The sequence below is a fragment of the Hippoglossus stenolepis genome, chromosome 12 (assembly GCF_022539355.2).
Source record: "Hippoglossus stenolepis isolate QCI-W04-F060 chromosome 12, HSTE1.2, whole genome shotgun sequence".
NCBI lineage: Eukaryota > Metazoa > Chordata > Actinopteri > Pleuronectiformes > Pleuronectidae > Hippoglossus > Hippoglossus stenolepis.
Window position 1 is genome coordinate 12,006,528 of NC_061494.1, and position 18,783 is coordinate 12,025,310.

General features: G+C 41.4%; 1 protein-coding gene across 13 annotated transcripts in view; it reads left to right on the forward strand.

The window, feature by feature from the left end:
* Positions 1-18,783, forward strand: part of LOC118118670 (dystonin) — a 102,628-nt gene that overhangs the window by 45,237 nt on the left and 38,608 nt on the right. For 10 of the 13 annotated variants that reach the window (XM_047342179.1, XM_047342186.1, XM_035171863.2 and 7 more), the window contains 13 exons: positions 9-155; positions 1,355-1,443; positions 1,527-1,635; positions 12,719-12,871; positions 12,998-13,231; positions 13,392-13,676; positions 14,194-14,742; positions 14,986-15,162; positions 16,057-16,180; positions 17,331-17,539; positions 17,656-17,973; positions 18,073-18,239; positions 18,315-18,471. In XM_047342179.1, coding sequence (XP_047198135.1) covers positions 9-155; positions 1,355-1,443; positions 1,527-1,635; positions 12,719-12,871; positions 12,998-13,231; positions 13,392-13,676; positions 14,194-14,742; positions 14,986-15,162; positions 16,057-16,180; positions 17,331-17,539; positions 17,656-17,973; positions 18,073-18,239; positions 18,315-18,471 — 2,718 coding nt within the window. Of the gene's footprint in view, positions 1-8; positions 156-1,354; positions 1,444-1,526; positions 1,636-7,452; positions 10,500-10,591; positions 10,739-10,828; positions 11,045-11,124; positions 11,269-11,356; positions 11,594-12,718; positions 12,872-12,997; positions 13,232-13,391; positions 13,677-14,193; positions 14,743-14,985; positions 15,163-16,056; positions 16,181-17,330; positions 17,540-17,655; positions 17,974-18,072; positions 18,240-18,314; positions 18,472-18,783 lie in introns of those variants that run through there. The other 3 variants (XM_035171866.2, XM_035171868.2, XM_047342184.1) reach the window with 2 other exon arrangements.

Genomic DNA, 18,783 nt, shown 5'->3' on the forward strand with positions numbered 1-18,783 from the left:
GATTGTAGAGATCTGTTGATGAGGAGAAGAGAGAGCATGGTGATAAAGTTAGCAAACTATTGCACTGGATGAAACAGACCCAGAACAATGATGGGAATGATGGGAATGCTGTCAAAGATAGCAATGCCAACACAGACGCTTCTAATAATCCGCAGGTAAACAATGAGCATTGTATTTCGTTTTTTGGGTGGGCTCTGTTCTAATTTTCTAATCTATATTTGTTGTATATTAAAGAATACTTTGCTTCAGTGATAACAAGTATTTTTCTAATGAAAATGATATAATTTTGCTGTGAAAGTGTATGATTTCTAATAAAAACAGTCCACTTTCTAATTCATTTAATCCATATATTTTACAATATACAGCAGATAGAGGTTTCAATTAATTTATTATATCCCCTGTTTACTTGCCTCACAGATGCATGGTTCATATTTTGGATTTTGTGACGTATGTGATAATTTCAGTCACTTCCAATTGATTCAATAGCACCAAATGAAGTTGCACAAGCACTCACGTTTCAGAACAACCTCACTGATGAATATGTATATCGTAACCCTGCAGGTTATGGAAATATTCAAGTACAGTTAAGACCTTTGGCCCTGTGTGTCTAAGAACACATTTAGTGTCCATACAATATACACAACACCCAAAGCTGACTTACACTCACAATTTTCCTATTTTGTGTACAGTAAATCATAATATTGGTATTTCATAATTGCATTGAAATAATGATAGAGTACTGCTGAGAAGCAGTTTGGTGATTCTGAGCAGGGAGATTTCATTGATGTTTGTTTTTTTCAATATAACCCATGTAATAAAATAGAAAAGAGAGCAGATAAATGCATTAAATAAGTTTAGACCATCATTACATGTGTAGTATGGTCACTTGCCAAAACATTAACATTAGAGCAGTGGCTTGTTTCACATCTTACAGGTTATGTTGGTCTGCATCTCTGTGGCCAGTGTATGAATTGAAATCAGTAAATATATATTTAACTAGTTTTATTAAACCATTTAGGCAAATATGATCATGGTGTTGAATCAGATCCAATATTTTAATGTTCTGAATTAAAAAAAAAAATGTTTTAGGTGGGTAGAATTTATTATTGTTATTACACAGCTTTGTATATTTAATCTTATCACTGGACTATTAAGTTTACATTTATTTAATAATTGATTAACAATTAAACATGTGATGCAGTCTTCTAAAATAATACTATTAAAATAATGCTAGCGTATGCATTTATGTGTGCATGTGTGAGCTTTGTGTGTCATATTGGTGACTACTGCATTGTATGGTAACAACTCAAAGATTCACTCTACTAAATTATTGATATGTCGTCTGTTGTTCAAGGTGTCAGTCGAGGAAATGGTCACTAAGAAGGAACAGATCGCAGAAGCCTTGAGGGCCACGCAAATGATGCTGAACAAACACAGCGAGAAGTAAGCCAAGCTGCTGTGACGGACATTCTGAAGACTTTGTCCGCTGTCAAAACTCCGAGCCTCACTCTCTGTTTGTCTCACAGAATGACGGAGGAGGAACGAGAGAAGGCCCAGGAGCAGCTGAAGGCACTCAACCAGGCGTACAGTGACCTCTCCCAACAGTGTTCAGATCAGACGACCTCTGCAGAAGAGGTTGGGCACTGGGCTGTAGATTGCATTTGTGTCTTCTAATGTGTTTGAAAACAGTGCCACCTGATGTTCAGTTGCACGACTAACCTTTTTCCTCCCCTCAGTAAGAGAAGTGTGAGACGTTGACTTTTGCACCACCCACTTCCTTCTCTTTCACTCGATCATTAGGGATAGAAAACACAGAAAATCTCAATATGCTGTAAACATGCTCAGTTGCCTGGCTTTGGTCTGACATTTACCCACAATGTATGTGCTTGACTTCTCTTCAACAGGATAATACATATGGTGCATAACAAAACAGTATTTGATGTGACTAACAGCCCTCTTTTTGCAAGATGTCGCGTCTCCAGATGCATGTTAGCTTTAAGTGTGTTATTCATCCCTCTCCTGTTGCAACACTGATGCAGTCTTGCACTTGTGCACATGATGTTTTAACATGCCTGCGTTTGTGTGGTGGTGAGTACACATTTTGACTTGCTTTTTCAATATTTCAATTGTACATAAACAGTTTGTCGTTAGATCCAATTCAGTGATTTGTGATATTCAAATTTTCTGCAGGACCTTAAACCCAGTGATAGGTTTGGCGTCGTTTGGACTGGAACCAAGAGTTTGCCAACTGATCAGATGACTTGGGACAATCTCCCAGAGGCCCAGCTCATGACCTGTGACGCTCTCGGACCAGATTACGTTTACAAATCCACGCGGAACCACTCGTCAGAGCTGAGTGATGCAAATAAGTGCATACAGAGTTCAGATGTCACCTCTGTCTCCCTCTCTGACATATCAGCAGCTAGAGAAGGACCCACATGTGAAGACCTGGTCATCAAGATGATAGAGGTCAGACAAGTCAGTGATGAAGTGAAGGTGTGCTATACAGGTGATACACTAACCCTGGAGGGGGCGCTTCAGTCTGGTTTAATACCTGCTTCTGTTTATGTGAAGATTCTTCAGAGCCAAAAGACCAGTCAGGAAATGATCAATCTTAGCTTAGGTGCAGAAAATGTGTCTGAGCCGGAGTTTGAACCTTACGAGGTCAACAGACTGATATTAAACTGCCTCAGCAGAAATGAGTCTCTGACACCGGAGAGGAATGTTCACACTCTGAGGTCTGATCGTGATGGTTTAAGCGATCATGAGACCATGTCAACGCTGTTGGGTGCAAGTGATGTTGGAAATGTGGGAAACCTCCCAAACGGTGACAGGCTAAAGGTAGATGCAGCTGTCCAGTGTGATTTGATGAGCTCCAGCAGCTCACTGGTTGTGCTCGGAAATCAGCAGCAGTTTATGGGACTTGTGTTGCCTCACTCTGGGGAAATTCAAACTGTGTCCACCTCATTCCATTGTCATGAACAAATCACCACCTCTGAGTTTACCAGCAGTCTGTTCAGTAATCGGCAAAAGATTGCAGCTTTTTACATTCCAGAAAATTCAGAGATAGTCGACATCTCCTCCGCCGTTCAGAATGGTTTGACTGACAGTTATACAGCAGAGGTTTTAAAATCTATAGAGATCCCAGATGTGTTTCCTGATGTTGATCACCTCTATAAAAAGTTTTCGTCTTGGCTCATGTATAAGAAACTCACAGTGGATGGATGCTATCGTGCAGCAGAGTGCGTAGAAGTTGACAACATTCCTAGTCCCACAGAGGCACGGCAGTTATTTATCTCCTACCTAATGATGAACAGTTTCATCGATCCGAAGTCAGGACAGAGGGTCCTAATAGTCGATAGACAGCTGAGTCAAACGGTTAAAATGTTCCTAAAAGATTTGATATTTTGTGAAAACGCTGAGAATAATTTGACTTCTCTGACTGTAAATGTTGGTGATCTTTCAAATCAGCTAGATTCACCACTTCTCATACATGAGGAAACCGAGGAGTTAATGAAAAACACACAATACATATTTGATTCCGTTTACTCAAGCGATGTGAGGATTATCTATGATGAAAAATCTCAACACATATTAGATCCTCGTGATTTTGTTTCCTCAGGAAAAGGGAGAATGACTTTGGATGAAATCACACAACACCCATATATGTCCTCATGATTTTGTTTCATCAGGAAATGGGAGAATCTCCTTTGATGAAAACACACAGCACACATTTGATCCTCGTAATTCTGTTTCCTTAGGAAATGGAAGGATTATCTTTGATGAAAAAACACAACAATCATTTGATCCTCTGGATTATTCTTCCTCAGCTGATGGGAGGATTAGCTTTGATGAAAAAACACAACAATCATTTGATCCTCATGATTTTGTTTCCTATGGGGATGGGAGGATTAGCTTTGTTGGAAAAACTCAACACATGTTTGATCCTCATGATTTCTCTTCCTCAGCTGAAGGGAGGATTCTCTTTGATGAAAAAACACAACAATCATTTGATCCTCATGATTATTCTTCCTCAGCTGATGGGAGGATTAGCTTTGATGAAAAAACACAACAATCATTCGATCCTCATGATTATTCTTCATTGGCTGATGGGAAGATGAGCTTTGATAAAAAAACACAACAAACATTTGATCCTCGTGATTATTCTTCATCAGCTGATGGGAAGATGAGCTTTGATGGAAAAACACAACAATCATTTGATCCTCATGATGTTTCTTCCTCAGCTGATGGGAGGATTAGCTTTGATGAAAAAACACAACAATTATTCGATCCTCATGAGGTTTCTTCCTCAGCTGATGGGAGGATTAGCTTTGATGAAAAAACACAACACATGTTTGATCCTCATGATTTCTCTTACTCAGCTGAAGGGAGGATTCTCTTTGATGAAAAAACACAACAATCATTTGATCCTCATGATTATTCTTCCTCAGCTGATGGGAGGATTAGCTTTGATGAAAAAACACAACAATCATTTGATCCTCATGATTTGTCTTCCTCAGCTGATGGGAGGATAAGCTTTGATGAAAAAACACAACAATTATTCGATCCTCATGAGGTTTCTTCCTCAGCTTATGGGAGGATTAGCTTTGATGAAAAAACACAACACATGTTTGATCCTCATGATTTCTCTTACTCAGCTGAAGGGAGGATTCTCTTTGATGAAAAAACACAACAATCATTTGATCCTCATGATTATTCTTCCTCAGCTGATGGGAGGATTAGCTTTGATGAAAAAACACAACAATCATTCGATCCTCATGTTTCTTCCTCAGCTGATGGGAGGATTAGCTTTGATGAAAAAACACAACACATGTTTGATCCTCATGATTTCTCTTACTCAGCTGAAGGGAGGATTCTCTTTGATGAAAAAACACAACAATCATTTGATCCTCATGATTTATCTTCCTCAGCTGATGGGAGGATGAGCTTTGATGAAAAAACACAACAATCATTTGATCCTCATGATTTTTCTTCCTCAGCTGATGGGAGGATTCTCTTTGATGAAAAAACACAACAAACATTTGATCCTCGTGATTATTCTTCCTCAGCTGATGGGAGGATGAGCTTTGATGAAAAAACACAACAATCATTTGATCCTCTGATTATTCTTCATCAGCTGATGGGAGGATTAGCTTTGATGAAAAAACACAACAATCATTTGATCCTCATGATTATTCTTCATCAGCTGATGGGAGGATTAGCTTTGATGAAAAAACACAACAATCATTTGATCCTAATGATTTTGTTTCCTATGGGGATGGGAGGATTAGCTTTGATGAAAAAACACATCAATCATTTGATACTCATGATTTTTCTTCCTCAACTGATGGGAGGATTCTCTTTGATGAAAAAACACAACAAACATTTGATCCTCATGATTATTCTTCATCAGGTGATGGGAAGATGAGCTTTGATGGAAAAACACAACAACCATTTGATCCTCATGATTATTCTTCCTCAGCTTATGGGAGGATTAGCTTTGATGAAAATACACAACAATCATTCGATCCTCATGATGTTTCTTCCTCAGCTGATGGGAGGATTAGCTTTGATGAAAAAACACAACACATGTTTGATCCTCATGATTTCTCTTACTCAGCTGAAGGGAGGATGAGCTTTGATGAAAAAACACAACAATCATTTGATCCTCATGATTTTTCTTCATCAGCTGATGGGAGGATGAGCTTTGATGAAAAAACACAACAATCAATTGATCCTCATGATTATTCTTCTTCAGCTGATGGGAGGATTAGCTTTGATGAAAAAACACAACAATCATTTGATCCTCATGATTTTTCTTCCTCAGCTGATGGGAGGATTAGCTTTGATGAAAAAACACAACAATCATTTGATCCTCATGATGTTTCTTCCTCAGCTGATGGGAGGATTAGCTTTGATGAAAAAACACAACAATCATTTGATCCTCATGATTTTTCTTCCTCAGCTGATGGGAGGATTAGCTTTGATGAAAAAACACAACAATCATTTGATCCTCATGATGTTTCTTCCTCAGCTGATGGGAGGATTAGCTTTGATAAAAAACACAACAATCATTTGATCCTCATGATGTTTCTTCCTCAGCTGATGGGAGGATTAGCTTTGATAAAAACACAACAATCATTTGATCCTCATATGTTTCTTCCTCAGCTGATGGGAGGATTAGCTTTGATGAAAAACACAACAATCATTTGATCCTCATGATTATTCTTCCTCAGCTGATGGGAGGATTAGCTTTGATGAAAAACACAACAATCATTTGATCCTCATGATGTTTCTTCCTCAGCTGATGGGAGGATTAGCTTTGGAAAAAACACAACAATCATTTGATCCTCATGATTATCCTTCCTCAGCTGATGGGAGGATTAGCTTTGATGAAAAAACACAACAATCATTTGATCCTCATGATTATTCTTCCTCAGCTGATGGGAGGATTAGCTTTGATGAAAAAACACAACAATCATTCGATCCTCATGATGTTTCTTCCTCAGCTGATGGGAGGATTAGCTTTGATGAAAAAACACAACACATGTTTGATCCTCATGATTTCTCTTACTCAGCTGAAGGGAGGATGAGCTTTGATGAAAAAACACAACAATCATTTGATCCTCATGATTTTTCTTCCTCAGCTGATGGGAGGATTAGCTTTGATGAAAAAACACAACAATCATTTGATCCTCATGATTTTCTTCCTCAGCTGATGGGAGGATTAGCTTTGATGAAAAAACACAACAATCATTTGATCCTCATGATTATTCTTCCTCAGCTGATGGGAGGATTAGCTTTGATGAAAAACACAACAATCATTTGATCCTCATGATGTTTCTTCCTCAGCTGATGGGAGGATTAGCTTTGATGAAAAAACACAACAATCATTTGATCCTCATGATGTTTCTTCCTCAGCTGATGGGAGGATTAGCTTTGATGAAAAAACACATCAATCATTTGATCCTCATGATGTTTCTTCCTCAGCTGATGGGAGGATTAGCTTTGATGGAAAAACACAACATACAATTGATCCTCATGATTTTGTTTCCTCAGCTGATGGGACGAATGCCTTCATTGAAAAAACACAACATACAATTGATCCTCATGAATTTTCTTTCTTAGCTGAAGAGGGGATTAACTTTGATGAAAAAACACAACAATCATTTGATCCTCATGATTTATCTTCCTCAGCTGATGGGAGGATTAGCTTTGATGAAAAAACACAACAATCATTTGATCCTCATGATTTTTCTTCCTCAGCTGATGGGAGGATTAGCTTTGATGAAAAAACACAACAATCATTTGATCCTCATGATTATTCTTCCTCAGCTGATGGGAGGATTAGCTTTGATGAAAAAACACAACAATCATTTGATCCTCATGATGTTTCTTCCTCAGCTGATGGGAGGATTAGCTTTGATGAAAAAACACAACAATCATTTGATCCTCATGATGTTTCTTCCTCAGCTGATGGGAGGATTAGCTTTGATGAAAAAACACATCAATCATTTGATCCTCATGATGTTTCTTCCTCAGCTGATGGGAGGATTAGCTTTGATGGAAAAACTCAACATACAATTGATCCTCATGATTTTGTTTCCTCAGCTGATGGGACGAATGCCTTCATTGAAAAAACACAACATACAATTGATCCTCATGAATTTTCTTTCTTAGCTGAAGAGGGGATTAACTTTGATGAAAAAACACAACAATCATTTGATCCTGGTGATTTTTCTCCCTCAGCTGACGGGAGGATTAGCTTTGATGAAAAAATTCAACACATATTTGATCCTCATGATTTTCTTTCCCCCGGCGATGGGAGGATAACATTTAATGAAATAGCACAACACACATTTGATCCTCATGATTTAGTTTCCTCAGTGAAGGATTCTTCTGATACTAAAGATCCTGACGTAGTGGAGAAAACCTTGATTCAGAAAAACACAAAGCTGACTGAGTCAGGTGAAATTGCTGAGAGACTTTGTGGAAGTAGTCTACAGATTGATGTTGGAGGTGCTGTCAGTGAAGGTCTTGATATTCCAACTTCTGTAGGGATGTCAATCACAGCACAAAGCACAATTGTTGGCTCACCATCCAGGATGTGTGACTCTGAGCCTTCAGTAAAATCGTGCTTTCAGATTTCAGAACACTATGATGCTGAGTCACTGTGCAGTGAATCGAGAACTATTGATATGAACCCAGAGGAGGTTTTATGCTCTGAGGACTTGATGGAGGGTGAACATGAGCAAGACAATGCTGTTCAAGTATTAAAAGCCCAAGTGGAGGAAGTGGGTGATTTAGATGTCACCTCAGGGAGATGTTATGATGTGGAGGCTGCTCTCAATAAGGGCATAGTGGATGAGACGACGACACTGAAAGTGCTTGATGTAAAGTCAGATGAAAAGGGAGGTGTTGTGGGAGATGATGAGGGCTCAATGTCTTTCTTAAAACAGACACTATCAGATGGATCCATATCCTCAAATATTGGTCTTCCTACAATGGAAGAACAGAGCCTTTTAGGGTCAGATTGCACCATTAGTGTCAGTGAGACTTTCCAGCCCAGATTAGTCACTGATGCTGTTAAGAGCCTTAACTTAGATCCCGAAGCTGGCATTTACCCAGAGGAAAACTGCAGCCAATCCATTGATTGGAATCTGGGTTTAATTAACATGAACGAGGCTGAAAACACTCAGTGGTCGACTGAAATGGCGTTTGCAGCCACAGTGCTTGATGTTTCAGAGGAGGAGGGTGATGAAGAGAGTGCATTAGATTGTGTGACAGGAGGAAATTTAGAAGAGATGAGTAATCATCTGCATTACTCACCTCGGGTGATCTCATCCTCCTCTGGGAGTCAGGTTACTGCAGAGTGTGTTCATCACGCAGACAAACTGCCTGTACTGCCTGAAGACACTGACTCACAGGGATTCATCGATAGCCAGCTGACGGACAGAGCCGATGAATCCAGTGTTCTGATAGAAAATGCTGCTCTGAATACCCAGTCGCATCCATCTACTGTGAGTGACAGAACTTCCAACAGCACCACTGATCCAGAAAGCCAGACTTATCTCTCCTGTAAACCTGACAGCTCAACCATTCATAATGATGTTTTAATTACTGGACACAAGTCCCCATTGGATTTCCCGATATTTACCAAGTTTGACTTAGACGAGTCCTCATCATGTCGCAATGTGTTGTCCAGATCCGAGAATGACATAAGTGCTGCTCGGTCACCTTTTGACAATGAGCCAGCTCCAAGCCTAGATTACTCATCACCCGGGGATTTGGTTGAAAGTGCACTTACCTCAGTTTCCAGGGACGATTGTAACCATGACAAGAACAGTACAGAAGATGGCAGTGCGATCACATTACCTCAGCAAGCAGTGCTTCATTCTGAAAGTGATTTTAGAGTTGGATCTGAGCCCAGATGCTCTCAAAGTGATCCACAACAGAACTCCTCCGCTCAGCTACCAGTTGTTTCCAGTGAAAAAACGGCATCAAATACGAGCAATTATACAAGCTGCGATACAGAACATTCAGAGAATCGCACTCCAACAACCAGTAGAGAGTCTCCTGAAACAGGACTGACCAATAAAGATTTGTGTGGTGTAGGTGACACTGATTTACATTCGGAGAGGTTTTCCCCAGAGAGGCAACATGAGGACATTTTCAGCCACTCTGAGCCGATCTCTGCATCAGGAAATGAGACAGAAGATGTTCATGTTGATGGAAAGGTGTGCTGCTTAAGTCCAGCGTCTTTATCTGCAGACATCAGCTCAGAAAAGTCCGAAACTGGATTGAGAGAAGAGTTGGGATCTGTTGTTCTACCGCAGAGAGATAGATTAGATGTGTATGCTTCTGAAAATCCACAGATAGCCACTGATTTCCTGCCAAACGGCATCAACATGTGTGCTGTTGCCTCTTCAGCTGTGTTTTGTAATGATGTGGATGACCAGGAGGAAAATATTACAAAGGGGAATGTTGGAGATTTGCATAAGTCACAACATCAAGACACTGAGAGCCCTGTTGTCGCTGTAGTCCACAATAATCAACAACCTTTAGACGAAGGGGAGTTTAGTGACAGAGACAAACCCCATGGACTTAAAGAGGACAGTCAATCAGGTCTTCACATGGATCTGCAGAAGCAAATCACCCTCAGTTTGAACAACAAAGAACAAGAAAATCCAGAGTTCATGCTTGAGGACGAGAAAGTTCCAGAGACGACAGAACAGTCGGATGCTCCAAATATCCAGCTGCAGCTACTGCAGGTTCTCAAGACTGTTTCCTCAAGCCAGGACCTGTCAATGCTGCAGGAAGTGATGGAGACTCTAAACAGCGCCCTGGGGGGGGACTGTCAGGAGGAGCGGCGGCACAGACTGGACAGCATCAAGGAGGAGAGCTCAGGGGAAGAGGACGAGGGGACCGACGGTCACAGAGCGTCTCCTCACTCGTCTGCCGACTCAGACGCCTGCAAGGTTGAGGAGGTGAAAAATAAGGTATTTGATGTCTCATTGTGAAGGTAACCACTTATTTCTGGAGTGTTAGTGTTTGGCATAAACAGCTGTGTTTGTGTATTTTTGTTCCACAGCTGTTCTCCATCCAGGATTTCTTGGAGTGTGTTGGGAGGCTGCAGGATCACGCAGATGTTTTAGATGACGTTAGAAAAGATCTTTTGATCCAGTTGCCCACGAGCAACAACATGGAAGAACTGCAGATCCAAATAGATCAATGTCAGGTAAGAAATCAGATAACGATGCTACAGTTGTACATCTGTGTTGTAATATTTAAAGCTTTGGATCCTGACTGAATCTGATCTTGTGTCCAGTCTCTGGAGTCCCAGCTCTCTAGACTGGCTGGTGTTCTGGCAGAAGATGTGGAGAAAGCCAAGCGGCTCCTCAGTTCTGCCGATGACGACATCCCAGGCCAAATCAACCAAGATTTGTCCTCAACATATCTGCAGTTAGAGCCAAATTTTACTGCTGTTTCCCAACTGTGTGCAGAAAAGAGTCGGTCACTAATTCAAGCAATGGAAACAGAGAAGGTCAGTGTTTATTACTGTAAATTCAAATACAATGTTGGAACAGTTGTATCAGCTATTGACTTGTTTGAACGTGATTTTAGGCCCATCTGGAATCAATGTACCAGAAATATCTGAGTGATCTACATGAACTAGCGGGCCTCATCCAAATTGACTCTGAGATGCAGGACGTGGATTTGAACACGTGTGATGTGGACACACTCAAACATTTGGTTCAAAAGAACAAGGTAAACTTTGAAGTCCTATTGAAAACATTTAGTATCGACATCAAATACAGAAACTCCCTCTGCATATTTCCATCTTTTTCTTTTCCAGGACACTGAGAGCAATCTGCTCAGAGAAGCCAAGCTCAGGTTAGAGGACGTCACGTTTGATACCCAGTGCTTTATTTCTGAGCACGCTCAGTTCCTGAGTGCGGCTCAGAGCAGCTGCCTCCTGAAGCTCCTCAGCACCAATCAGCGAACCTTCCGGGACCAGACAGAGAGGCTTGTTGCACAGAGGAGAACCTTAGATGTCCTACTGGACACGAGGGAGAGGGAAAACCATGCGAAGGTCTGCTTGTTTATGTGCTCTAAAATTTCACAGAGGTTTAGGTACACGTGTTTGGTTTGCTTATCAGACATCAAAGTTGAAAACGATCTAGCTCAGTTCAAACTATGCATGTTATTCAGATCATAGACTATATATAAAGATGGGTGACACTTCTTCAGAGAAAAACAAACACTTGAACAAACATCAGTGTGATAAGAACCACTCAAAATAACAGAAACTATCTTTTAGGAAAGGTTATTTGACATGAAGTTTTCCCATCCAATAATGTGCTTTCACTACCTATACTGTTGCCTACCACTAGGGCGCAGTCAAGACGCTCTGGTTTCACTTTGGGGGCGCTGTCATGTCGTCCATCTTAATTTACAGCCTGATTCAGACAAGCAACCAATGACTAGACGTTTCCCCAGATGTGTTTTGACATAATTGGTACAGAAAATATTTTATATTGTAATAAAACATTAGACTCAAGACATCAAATTAGAATCATGTCAATAGTTTGTACAAATATTAAACCTGGGATTTACACTGACAAATAGACGTTTTTAAAATAACAATATTATGTTTTTATCCAGATCTTTCAGTGTTTTGATGAATTGTTGGGTTTTGCTTACAGGATGCAGACGTGTGAAGTTTTATTGTGAATGTGTCAATGTTTAGGAGAAATAACAGCATTGCATGCTCCGGTGCTCAACCTCTTCTGCACACTAAACTTTATGCTGGTTGTGTCCCACAGGCGTCAAGACAGCAGTTAACAGTGGATGAAATGCACCTTCTCTGTCGGAAACTCTGTCACCCACAGCAAACCCACTAACACACACAAGATAATGTCCTCCTGTGCTTATAACCATCACAAGTCCAAAGTGGCGAATGGCAAAAGAGCATGTTTACAGCATATTAGATTTTGATTCTTGTTATGATAAAGAAAAATGTTTCCTGAGTCAGATTTTGCATGTTTGCTTGAACTGTCTCCTCTCCCATTTTTTGTTATTATAGTGAATATGGTGGTTTTGGGTTTAACACAAGTCAATGTTTTATTGAGTGTTGTTGTGAATGTATGTTAATCACAGGTTTGTTGTTGTCGACTACGATAATAACCTGTGTTTTCTTAAACATTTATCTTTCCAGTCTTTATTGGAGAGACACAAGGAGTTCACAGACAAACTGGAGGAAGTGTGTGACAACCTCACCCTGACAGAGAACCACCTGATGGGTCATCAGCAACAGGCCGACAGCACTGAGACCATCACAGATCTGCAGCAGTACCAGCAGGAGCATCAGGTTCCAAATACATTTTCTTTGCTTTATTTTCTCAAATCATGTGACCGAGTAGGTTTCCTTCAATTCAAAGCTGCTTTATCCTCTGCTTGTTCTATTTCCCCTGCGTTATGTCTTTCCCATATCAAGGCTCTGCAGAAAGACGTGCTGACGAATGCCAGTGACTTGAATGAGGTCATTAGCAGCACTAAAAAGTTTCTGGAGGAAAACCGGAACAAGCTGACGCCAGATCAAATCGCCATCATTGAGGGGAAGTTGGAAGAGGCTAAAAGCAAAGCCAAGCTCATCAACCAGCGGGCGGAGGAGTCCAGGAAAGATTTGGAGAAGGTTGTTACCACAGCCATTAAACAGGAGAGTGAGAAGGTCAGATAACCTCCATATGCGTTCTCTGTAAAAAAAACCTTGCATGAAAAGCTATATTAATGATACAGTGTATTTCATATATTGCTAAATGTAATGCCAACATAATAATTTTGTCATCTAGTCAGCGTTTTATTAATATGTGATCTTTGTGTGTTTTCAGGCAGCTGCTGTTGAGCGGCTTGAAGAAAGTAAGAACAAGATCGAGGGTCTTCTGGACTGGATATCTAACATCGGGGGTGAAAAGGAGAGCGGCCTGGATCAAACCGACCATATAAGTAAAGAGAATGGAAACGTGCCAGAGGAAACCTCAGCCACGGGAGTGATAGGAGAGAACGACGATGCCAATGGAAATGCTTTAGAGAGCCCTGAAAAGGATTCTGGCACAGAGAGCCGCGGCAAGAATGACGCCTCCCTGGACCTCGATAAGCAGTACGACAGGGTCAAGGTAAAGTTGGTTTGAAGCATAAACATGCAGTGGTTGTTCCACAGTAGTACATACTTTCATATTGGCTTTTATATTGGCACTTTCCTTAACTGTACACAAGTTGATTCAAATTTAAAATGCTTCCTTGTTTCCTGTAAGAGGACGTGCATGGAGATAAAGAGTTGTATTACTTTGTGAAATGTAGATATGAAGCTTATGTAATATGTCAATAAAACAGGTATGATTTTAATAGTATTAAACAGACGTGGGGTGGCTGTGGCTCAGGTAGAGCGAGTCGTCCACTAACCAGAAGGTTGGTGGTTCGATCCCTGGTTCTTCCAGTCTACACTCCAAAGTATCCCTGGGCCTAAATTGCCCATGACATTGTATGAATGGTGCATAATTGAGAAAGTGCTATAGTGATGGTGATATTTGAAGCCAGTAAAGGGAAGATATAAAATAAATAATTGTGTAAAATGTTAAAATAATTATTGCCACATTTTGGAATTGTGACCTCAAGTCTGTATTGTTCCCACAGGCTCACCATCAGGAGATTCTGTCCCAGCAGCAGGATCTGATCATGGCCACCCAGTCGGCTCAGGCTCTGCTCGACAAGCAAGCCAACGTGCTGGCCCCGGAGGAGAAGGAGAAGCTGCAGAGGAACATCCAGGAGCTGAAGGGACGCTACGAGGCCGAGCTGACGCAGGCCGAGCAGCAGATGAAGCAGGTGCAGTGTGTCCAGGAGGAGCTGAAGAAGTTCCAGGACGACTGCGTGGAGTTTGAGGTCTGGTTGGACCAGGCGGAGGGAGAGATCGAGGAGCTGGGAGCTCCCACGGGCTCCCTCAATATCCTCGCTGACAAGCTACAGCGACAGAAGAGCTTCTCGGAGGATGTGATTTCCCACAAAGGCGACCTTCGCTTCATCACTATCTCAGGACAGAAAGTATTGGATGTAGCTAAAGCCTGTGGAGCGGGTGACCCTGCTGCTAAGAATGCTCTGTTGAACGTGGATGCTTCAGGAACCTGTTCTACTGTAAAGGACAAACTGGACTCAGCAGCAAGTCGATACAAAACACTACATTCACAGGTATTTTAGGCTGCAGTTGCTTTATTTTACCACAAGGGGGGAGCATTAGTCTTTACAGAAAGCCAAAAAAAAGCTGTGTAATGCCTCGTTTAGTTGTCACCATATTCTGTAAGCAATGTGAAAATGTCAGAGAAAGTGATAGTTTTCAACCTTTTTTTAACTTATATGTATTGTTGGTTTTTAATAATCAGATTTCTGACTGTCTTAACAAGCATTAAGTAGTTTCATGTCCTTTTGTTTCAGAGCAATCAGCTCAGCAACAACCTCAAAGACGTGGTTGACAAGTACAAGAAATACGACGACTCCAGCGCCGGGCTTTTAACATGGCTCAACAGTTCAGAGGAGGAGGCGCGGAACCAGCAGTCAGAGGCCATAGCAGCCGACCCACAGACACTACAGAAGCAGCTGGAGGAGACCAAGGCAAGAAACACTCCGGGCCAGGGCCTTATCATTTTGTTGCAGTCTTGTTACCAAACACTGTTACCAAGTTTTTTAAAATCTTGGAACCATCACTAATAATTAAGGCCAATGCAGACATGGTATGAAAGAGCCTCTCTCTTCCCATGTGATGCAATTAAATGATTTTTCATGGTGAAGGTTATTTTTACTAACCTTCACCAACATTGTGTGAGCTATCATGGTTGTTAAATTTGTAATAATCCAAGAAGGAAATAAAGCCTATCTCTATTTAGAAGTATCACATGAACAACTTGGAGCACTGACTTTTTTTCACAGCACAATAGACCTGTGTTACCATATACAGTGTTTCCACTGACTTAAGTACAACCAAAGCTATTTTTAGCAGCGCGTTCAAATTTCAAACCCACATGTGAGTAGTTTTTTGATTCTGATTATTTGTAGCTTACATTCTCCTCGAGGACGATAAGAACCGAGGCCGACAGAGACGTCTCTGTAAACGCTTCTGGCAGCAGTTAGCTTTAACATTTCTCTGTAGGGAGGTAGTGACTTACAGCACAGATATGCCAAGATAACAGGCGCCTGTGAGCCGACCAGCGAGCAATAATGTGCTTTTGGCTTCGGTTACGAATCACTGCAGAACTCCAAAGCACTTTGTGTGAGTGTAGCAGTTGAGGCAGACAGGTACATCTAGCTATGTTTGTGTGGAACGACGCAATAATACACAGATACAGTCCAGACTCTCTTGCATGTCGTCGCTCTGTTGTCTCCATGTTCAATCCATCACTCTGGTGAAATGCATAACCTGCACACTTTAGTATGAGTACAGACAGGATGTGTATTTTCAGTGGATGCAGTTTTTATTTCCTCTCACTTGCTCTTATTAAACTCCAACAGGCTCTACAAGGTCAGATGACAGGACATCAGACTGCCGTCGACACACTGCGCAAGACAGCCGAGTCTCTGATAACGTGCGAAGGAGACCTGCTGAGCAACCCAGATGAGATCCAGGAGACAGTAGGTGAGGGAAAAGAGTCAAAGTAGGGAGCATTTCCTCCGTCTACATTATATAAGCAAACAAAATGATTTGATGTTTGTTTAGCTGTCTTTCAAACTCAAAGGTCCATATCAGTATAAAAAATAAAATAATAAATACAGAGCAATAAGCATCACATTTTACAAAATCGACCAAAACACATACAGACATTTGTTCCAGTGTTTCCAAAAACAAGATGAGTTAGTGTTGTCTCAGTTAAGTCCCTTATGATTAAATGTTTTTGAGTCAGTTATACACACATACATTTATACATAGAATTCCTCGACACAGTATTTATGGACACATTGCCACCTTCAAATCGAAAGATGCCAAGAAATCAGTAGTATTTGTATTGTAATTTGTTTCTGAAACATCTTATAAACATATTCTCTTCATGTCCTGATAGCCATCAATAAATAAAGTTGTCTGGAAATAAAGTTGTTTGTGGCCCCTCTCAGGCCTGGAACAAACATGACCAATCGCGTGGTTGTACAATTGGTTGTACCTGTCTGTCACTAACCGACCACTTCCTGCCTGTGCACATCCTGTCCATGCACATCCTGCTCGTGCTCCCACTACACATGACTGTAGACTGTAAATCGGAGAGACGTACATTCCTGAAGCAGAGATGATAGTCAGAAGATAGCGAGCGAGTCTCGGAGAAGTCTGCCTCTAGCAGTTGTCCATCAGTGCGGATCATGTGTTTTGGGGGCGATGCTCCGATGAGAGGGCTGATGGGAGGGGGTGGGATTAATCGTTTGCCCCAGCTTTAATAGGTATTACTCCTGCAAAGCTTTATTGTGCATTACAGTAAATAGGAAGGTCGTTAAACCAGCAGGCTGACACTTAGTGGCCTCCAAAAATGTCAACATACTACCAAGTGTCAACTATTTCTTTCCTGAAATATACAAACTCTGTCTGTGTGAAAAATGGCTTTGGGCATCTCATTTGCGTTCATTTAAAAAAATTGAAATTGATTATCACTAATCCTTTACCAAATTCATTATGTTAACAAACTCATAAATGACAAATACGTTTCTTCTCTGCTTCGAAATGTTTATCTCACAAAGTGTCCTAAGCAGTGAAAAATTGCTCAGGTTGAAACGTGACCCCGTTTTGCTTCCGTGTGCCGCAGACGACATAGTGGAGCGCTATGACAACCTGTCCAAGTCTGTGAGTGATCGAAATGAGAAGCTCCAGATCACTCTGACTCGCTCCATGAGTGTGCAGGATGGTCTGGATGAAATGATGGGATGGATGGAGGGAGTGGAGGCCAGCGTGAAGGAGAAGGGACAAATACCCCTGGACTCTGCATCGATAGGAGATATCCTCAGCAAGGAAGCAGTGTGTATTCTTGACATCATTTCAGTACCACAATAAGTACACACTGTAATTCATATATGCCGCAACTATTTGAGTTTCTGTATTCATCTAATTTATGTCCATCCTGTGTTACTAAGGCCTTAGAGCAGGACATAGCAAGTCGCCAGAGCAGCATCTCAGCCATGAAGGCCAAGGTGAAGAGGTTTGTGGAGACGGCGGACCCGTCGGCCGCCGCGCTCCTGCAGACAACGATGGATGGACTCTCTCAGCGCTTCTCTGACACTTGTGACAAACACAAGCAAAAAGTTTCCCAACTGGAGCAGCTGAAAGAGAAAGTGGAAGAGTTTGAGACGGTCACAGATAAAGTTCAGCAGTTTGTCGTGAAGCGTTCGCAAGATCTAAATGAGACGGACGGTCCTGGGAAAACCTTCAATGAAGTGTCCCAGCTGATGCAGGTAAAGTCTACGACTGACAAACATTTCGTGGCTTTTCATCAAAATAATTTTTATATTTTTTTTTACAAAGACTGACTGAGTATTATAATTTCTTGGTAGAGCACCAAAGCTGAGATGGCTGAACATGCCGGTGACTTGGAGAAGTTGCAGACTCTTTCTAAAGAGCTGTCGGAAATGAGCCCTGATGGAGACAAAGCCCAGCTCCAGAGCAAGATAGACAACCTCTCCAATATTTTCACCACCTTTAAAGACACCGTCAAAGAGAAGTAAGTTGGTACACAGGGAAGGGAAATAAAGAGGGGCCTTGGATGGATGGTGTGACTGGATCTTGTCTCCTACAGGGAAGAAGAGGTATCGTCCTGTCAGGACCAGCTGGGGGAGTTCAGATCCGCAGCCAGCTCCCTCACCAAGTGGCTGGAGGAGTCCAACGAGAAAGTACCTGCAGTTCAGCCAAGCAGCAGTGAGAGAAGTCTGGAGAAGGACCTGCAGATAGTCACTGTGAGTCATGACATGTTTAAAAAGTCTGCTGTAGAGAGAGTTTTATATTGTATCTAACTGCACTTAAAATGCTGGAACAGAAGCCCATTGATGTAATGCTTTATAGTTGATGTGTATTGCAGTAGATAGATGTGTGTTTCAATATAGTCTGTTCCTCCCTAAACACCCAAACTATCGCAGCCTGCTTTCTCCACTCACTGAAGACAGATAAATGATGAGTTTTCACACAGGACAGACCTGGGAGTGAAACACTGTGTCCTCCAGCAGAGAGATTATTTTCCTCCCATGATGTCACAGCTTAAAACAAAATCA